General features: G+C 39.2%; 1 protein-coding gene across 1 annotated transcript in view; it reads left to right on the top strand.

Annotated features, from left to right (window-relative positions):
- AGBL1 (ATP/GTP binding protein-like 1) overlaps positions 1-7,380 on the top strand; it is a 1,027,235-nt gene that overhangs the window by 819,744 nt on the left and 200,111 nt on the right. Inside the window, 2 exon segments of the mRNA XM_006885234.1 lie at positions 3,294-3,479; positions 5,840-5,893. Of these exon segments, the coding sequence (XP_006885296.1) occupies positions 3,294-3,479; positions 5,840-5,893 (240 nt within the window).

The raw sequence follows: 7,380 nt of genomic DNA, 5'->3' as shown, positions 1-7,380 counted from the left end.
CTTAGCCAGTTGACTTGCAGAGTAGAGGGAGACTCCACTATGTTTATATATAAACACAGAGGTGTATTTATGTGATTAAGTAGTCTTCTGGGGGTTGGGCTAGGAACTTTTTTTTTAATTCCCAGAAAATAATTATGTAGTCCCCTCTAAAATCTTCATACACAATAATTTCCTGTGTACAAGACACAGAATATGCCCTCATGGAACAAGTAGGCTGCAAGGTGATAGAAAATAGACAACATATTATATAAACAATCATTCAAACAGAATTTATATTAACCTTAACTTCATTATAATTATGGTAAACACTTTGAAGGAGGAAGTGAGGTCGAGGAGACACAGGGAAAATGTATACCACAAAATCAAATAAGAAGCAATTGTCGGGGCAACATTAGCATATTTCTCCTCATTCAAATGATGCTGTAAATCCGTAGGCTGAGAACTTTGCAAATATATTACACTATATGAATAATGATGTAGTAGACAGTTGATTCTCCTTCATGGTAGTTGTGATCTATAAAGTCACTACATTCACTGAATTAGCAAATACCGAACCGATGTTGTTTGACCTCAATTGGGAACACACACGTTACTTACTCATTTTTTTGTTGTTATTGTCCAGGGCATGTGCATGTCCATGAGTGAGTGCAAAAACTCCGGACTCTTTGCTGTGAAATTACAAATAAAATTTACCATTTAGTCAGTTATGACAACTGTGAATAGTAAGGATCAATAGTAATATAGTATTTAATTTATAATGTCACTAAAATCATTAATTTTATGATTTAATTCTTAAATCAATATAATTAAATGCTAAAAATGGGGTATTAAGGAAAAGAACACAGCGTTGGGCTTCTGGGACTGAGCTCATTGGTTTACTCGGTGGTGGGCAGATTATGCAATCAGCTGCTAACTACAGACTTGACACTTCAAACCCACTCAGTGGTACTGTGGAAGTAAGACTTAGCAATCTGCTTTCATAAAGATCACAGTAAACAATAGCAACAACAAATAAAATAAGCCTCTATGGAACATCTGTACTCTTTAATTCATGAGTCTGATATTGAGCCAACTTCAACTCGGTAGCAATAGATTTGGTTTGGGATCCAAGCCTAATATTTCCACTGTAGGTCACCTCTGCCAGGGAAGACTGATGACTGGAGCCATCCTTTCTATTAGTGGAAGGGAAGCAAAGCTCCACAAATGCCTTAAGAATGGGGATTACTAGAACCTCATGACTGTCAAGTCTGTCCTATTTTGGACATGTATTTTGTGTTGTACCTAATTATTTATATATTGTATTATATAATTATTTACTCTTGCTCATGAGTTGGCATAGTCTTGATGACAATGGAAGACACACAAATGCACAAACACACAAACATGCACAGGAAATCTGTAAAGTTGAACCATTTTAAGATCATAGAATTTTCAGAATTGGAGGGGACTTTAGAAATCACCAGGTTAGATCTTGTCATTTTAAGCTTCAGACAGAGAAATGCAGACAGTTACATTGTTGACGGCAGGTCTTTATAAAATGAGTCAAGTTTTCTGAGTTCTTTACAAGTTCTTTTTTTCTATGATGATGTTGTTGATGGGTGCTGTAGAGTTGAGTATGGCTCATAGCAACCCTTTGAACAACAAAACTGAACCCTGCACTATTCTGAGCCATCTTCACAAGCTCTGATACACTTGAGTTCATTGCTGTGGTCATTGTGTCAATCCATTGATTAAAGGTCTTCCTCTCTTTGGCCATCCCTCCACCTTCCAAGGCTTGATGTCCCTCTCCTATGAACTTGCACAAAGTATATGAGACAAAGTTTTATCATCTTTACCTCCAAGGAGCACTCTGGCTGTACCTTCTCCAACACATATCTGTTTGTCGTTTTGGCAGTCCATGGCATATGCAGTACTTTTCTCCAGTACTGTAGTTTAAAGATAGCAATTCTTCTTCTGCCATCCTTATTCATTTTCCAGCTCTCAGATGCACAGCAAGTGATTGGAAAAGATGGTGGCCTGCATCAGGCATACACCTTAATCCTCCAACTAGCATCATTGCTCCTCTGTAATTTCTGTGACAGAATTTGGAAATGCCTGTTACTGTGGATGGAGCTCATGTCATTTTGTGGTATTTTGAACAAGAAGTAATGAATTTCTAAGTCATATGTCTCACATATTACATATGTGAGCATGTTGTCAAGAAAAGCCACTTCTTGAGATGTTGGGTCAAAAAAAAGGAGGAAGACCCTCAATGAGATGGATTGACACAGTGACTGCAACCGAGCTGAGGAACCACTGTACCACCTGGACTCCTCAGGTTTGTATTAAGTGATCACATGTAGAGCTTGTCAATTGCAGGGGAATGTGGGACACACAGGAACAAATAGGATGAGTCTTTAGTTTTGTCAAGAGAGAATCTGAGATTTATGCAACAGGAACTCAGGCTACTAATCTCACTATGGCAATTACCTCTTCTTAGAAAACAATTTTTATATACACTCTTCCTCAAAATTATCAGTAGTCTTTATGACCTTCTGAGATATGTGATCAGTTCTTTGATAAATAGTGAGAATGATGAAGTCAATCTAGAAATCACTCTGTGAAATCTGTGTTTGGGTATTCCCTCCGCCCCCTTACTAGTTTATTTACAAAATTCAAATACAAATTCAAACAAATTCTTTCAATTCCCTTCACTCCTCCCCCCCCATCAAATTGTACAACCCAATGATTAATCCCCCCTTCTCCCTGTACATCCACATCCCTCTGCTTTCAGCCTCTTCCCACTCCTCTTGGATCCTTATACTCATTCTACAATAACAGTCTCATTCAATATTTATCTTTGTGAGACTGAGTTAGTTCACTCAGCATAATGCTCTCCAGTCCCTCCCAAGTTACGTAATAATTTTCAAAGTTATTGATCCTGCATGCTGCATAGTATTCCATTGTGTGAATATACCATAATTTCTCAATCCATTCATTTGTGGGTGGACATTTGGGCAGTTTCCATGTTCTTGCAATGGTAGACTTTTAAAAACTAAGGCTCTTGGCATTTGAATCTCATTTCATTCATTTTTAGTTACATGACTTAGGCTACGTTTTTCCTAACCTAAGACTGAATTTCCCATCTTGAAAATGATAAACACATGGTATCTAATAAGTATGGCGTGACATAAGTACCAGCGTATATTAAGTAGTTCATAGATGACCTTGATGCAGATATATGAGCACTGTCTTTACCACTCATATCCCCAGTCACTCACAATTCACCATAGTTGTTTTATTTTTCATTGTAGACTCTTCCCAAAATCCTTGATAAGCTAGCACCGGCATTCACAATGGGCAGCTGTAGCTTCCTCATCGAGAAATCCCGAGCCTCCACAGCCAGGGTCGTGGTGTGGCGAGAGATGGGAGTGTCCAGAAGCTACACCATGGAGAGCAGCTACTGTGGCTGCAACCAAGGCCCGTATCAGGTATGTGAGGCTATGGGCCACCCATGCTTTCTGTCAGCATTAATAAACTGAAATCTGAGGGCTATAAAAGACGCTTTGATTTAATCCTCTCACCTGAGGGGGAAGAAAGGCTGCGAGCAGCATCTATCCCAGTCTCCTGCTTGTGGAACTGGCTCAATGATTGCCTTCACCTGTGGTCTAATCTGTTTAAGTCGGGGAAGCAGAGTGTGCATGCCTTCTGATCTGATTCTTCTATCAGTTGTCGGCAGCAGCAAACAGCAGGAGTCTTCCCCTTTACCTGCACACCAGCTTTTAGAAAACTTGTGCCTCCATATGCTTCTTCCCTTTCTTTTTCTTTTTTCTTTTTTTGAGCAATCCCTTTACACATCGTAAAAGGCATAAATTGGTCTATAGACAACTGGCGATGCTTATTGTGCTTTTCTGTCTCCTGTGCTGATTCAAATCAGCAATTCTTTGTGTCATCCTGTGTGTACAGGGAGGCGAGCCTCTCCAGAATGTGCAGGTCTGGGACTCGTGTTCCAGGGTAGAGGGAAAGGATGCTTGTATAAATCAGGGTCTTTCTGCAGCTATATTAACTGCCCGAGCAGCTGGAGAACAACTAGAGCAGACTGCTGTAGCTGTTTTTCCCACTCCCCCACTAGAGGAGTATAAATAAGGGACACAGAGACAGTGCCAGAGTATAGATCCATTTAAATTTGCTAGGCAAACTGACAAACTACTCCTTGGTGACTTCCATTCAATCCCAAGAATGCTTGGACCTTACCAGCATGACAGAATATTGTGTTGGCTTTGATACTCTCCTGGAACAGCCAGCAGGCACTTGGCACCTGTGTACAATCTGGGGCTTGTAGAATCTGTTATCTATCAAAAGAAGGACAGGAAGTGACAGGTGATGAGCATTATCTAACTTCCTACCTGGCAAAAGCATTTTTTCCCTTAAATACAGGACTGCTGAGCAACCACTTTTGAACCATTAATTCTGTCCAAGAGCCAGTTAGTTCTCCTAAGCAATTATTTGAAAGAATTGTTTGCTACTGAATAAATCAACTACTATAGTTATTTGATACTTATTTACCCATATTACTATAGATGCAGAGAAGAGGGACTGTTAGATAAACAGGGAATTGGACTTCAAAACCCCCTGTTGTTTCTAAAATTATTTTATACGATATTTGTCCTTATGGGACTGAGTTAGTTCACTTAGCACAACACTCTTCAGTATCTTACAACTAGTAAAACGTGTATGAGGGTCTAAGAGGGTAGAGGGGGAGGAAGGAGTGGGGAATCATGGGGTGCATGGTTTGATGGGTGGAGGGGAATGGTGGTTTGGGAAGGTGTGGGGGGGGGAATCCGGTCTGAGGGGCAGTGTATATGAACTTTATAGGTAAATCAGTGCAAAAAAAATTTTTTTAAAAAAAAAGAATTACAAGAAGTAAAAAAGACCAAAAACTCTCCTTTTGTTGCATTTACAGTGGAGTTTCAAGTGACTTATCTCTATGAACTCGTGTATTTTCTGTATAATATTCAGATAATTCTAGGAATTCCTCCTCTCCCTATGACACATGGCTTTTTAAAAGGGCAACATTAAAGGTACATGTGAGTATACTTGGGAATTAGAATATTGTTAATCTGTTTACACTCAAAATCCATAAAATTAGAAAAGTAAGTTTAGAATGTTGTAGCTTTGTGAATAGCATTGCTGGCCTAGTTTGTAGGAGTTTGGGCTGCTACCCCAAAGACTGCCTCTCTGGTGGGCCCAGTTCATCAGATGCTCCTCTGAAGAAACATGAACAACCCCCACCTGTGAAATTTACAGCCTTTGAAACCCAAAGGAGGGGTGATATGAGTCACTTCCCATTCAATGGCAAAAAGTTAAGGTTTTAAAAAAAATTGTTCACAAGGAGCTCTAGAGCTATAGGTAGGATGTTATGTGATAAGTACCTGAAGTAGACACTATTAATTTAAAACCACTGGCAGCTCTATGGGAGTGACTGGCAGTTTTCTCCAATAAAAATTTATAGTCTTGGGAACCTGTTACAAGGTAACTGAGTTGAAACTGGCTTGATGGAGGTGAGTTTGGTTTTTCGTTTTTATGGCTTTAAGGCTATGAACTTGTACCTCTGCTTGTAGTTTATGTCTCATGGTGGAAAAGGACAAGACCTTATTTGAAAGACAATTTCATGCAAACCTTCACAGATTTATCAGATTGGTGACTATCGAAAGCTCTATTTCTCCCTGCATCAATTCAGGTTAACAGCTTCTGGTTGCAAGTATCAATGTCATTCACTAGAAATCACCTGAAAACTCCGAGTCCTTGAGAGATATTGTTGGATATTTAGTGACTCATAGTTTCAGACCTGCCTGTACAGTGACTGTGGAAAAGGACCAAGAATGAGTGACTTGTGCAGTGTGATGGCACACAAGTATTGCTCAATATTTACCTTAGAAAAATTTCTGCCTCACCTTTAAATGGAGAATGTACAAGGGGAAATGAAGAAAATACAGGCTAAAGAAAGGCCTCTCAATGCCAAGCCTGGATTTTACTTCAAGGGGCCAATCTTATATATGAAACACCTTTCCCAATGGATTGGTTTTCTCTTTTTCTTTAACTTTTTTGTGCCTCCAAATGTTGCTAAGTTACCGAACAGAATTGCAGGAGTGAGCCAAGAGGATGGTGGGTGGATTTGTATATGGGAAGGTCCATCACACAAAAAAGAAGTTGGTCCAAAGTTGTGTGTTGGTGGTTTTGTTTGAGGTATATAGTGGAGCCTTGAAGCTATAAAGCAGTTTAGAAATTTCCATCTTGAACATATTGCAAATGACTTTCATACATACATTGGAAAGCCAGGTCCCAACTGAGTCCTGAGGTTTTTAGTCTAAGGTCATCTTTACATTTTTTTTCTTGAGCATTACCATTTATCCAAAAGATGGAGGGTATTTAAATACACCCATGAGGGGCATTTTTTTCCTTCCTTCATGAGAATATAAATATTTTTGCAGTTTCTCTGGTTAACACAGCTTTAAAGTAGTTCCAATCATTTCTCCCTCAGCACACTAAGTACCTGATTTGTTAGCACTGAAATGAAATATCATTTCTTACAGTGACGTTTATGTTGGAACTGCATTAAAGAACATAAGCTATTATTTTCACATAAATATTATTAATATGATATTTTCTCCTCTATTTTCCAGTCTATAGTTGACTAAGTTTCAAAAAATTCCCCTGATTTTCTTTCTTTGGAATAGTCTCTACTGTTCAGTCATAGACTTAGATTCATAATTTCTATTTAACATTCACTTCCCACCCACTGAGAGATTTACTTTACCTATTAGTGACTGGCCCAAAACTGTTGAAGCTATTTAATGGAAAAGCCAAAATGAACAGTACATTCTTTTGGGGTTCATTTGTAAGAGACAACCACTCTATGTGGACAGCTGTGTGCTTCACACTGAGTGTTTGTGACCTAGGATCACATATATCATGCACTTTCACTTGTAAAAGGTGTATGACAGGGCCTCCCTAGTTTCTTGTGCATTGGGAGGATAATTTGAATATCCAACTTGAACATAGACATGTTGCTTGGCAACTCCACTGACATGTGGGACTGCAAAGCGGGTCTTAGCAGAGGAAGGACAAAAGATGAGTGACTCAGCTGAGAGTTGAAGGGGTGACTCCACTGGTGTTTAATACCCAATGTACAAACTGCCTCTCCCTTCTGTTATACACACTCCCTGCAATCATTCTCTATCACCAAAAGAAAGATGCTTTAATAACTTAAACCTATTTAAATTACTGTGAGAATGGTGAAAGATAGGGCAAGGTTTCAAAGTGCTGTACTTAGAGCCGCTATGAGTCAATAGCATTTAATACCTGGAGAGAGAGAGAGAGAGAGAGAGAGAGAGAGAGAGA

Source organism: Elephantulus edwardii, unplaced genomic scaffold, assembly GCF_000299155.1.
Source record: "Elephantulus edwardii isolate Elephantulus edwardi_28Jun2011 unplaced genomic scaffold, EleEdw1.0 scaffold00041, whole genome shotgun sequence".
NCBI lineage: Eukaryota > Metazoa > Chordata > Mammalia > Macroscelidea > Macroscelididae > Elephantulus > Elephantulus edwardii.
This window is presented reverse-complemented; position numbering and strand designations above follow the sequence as displayed.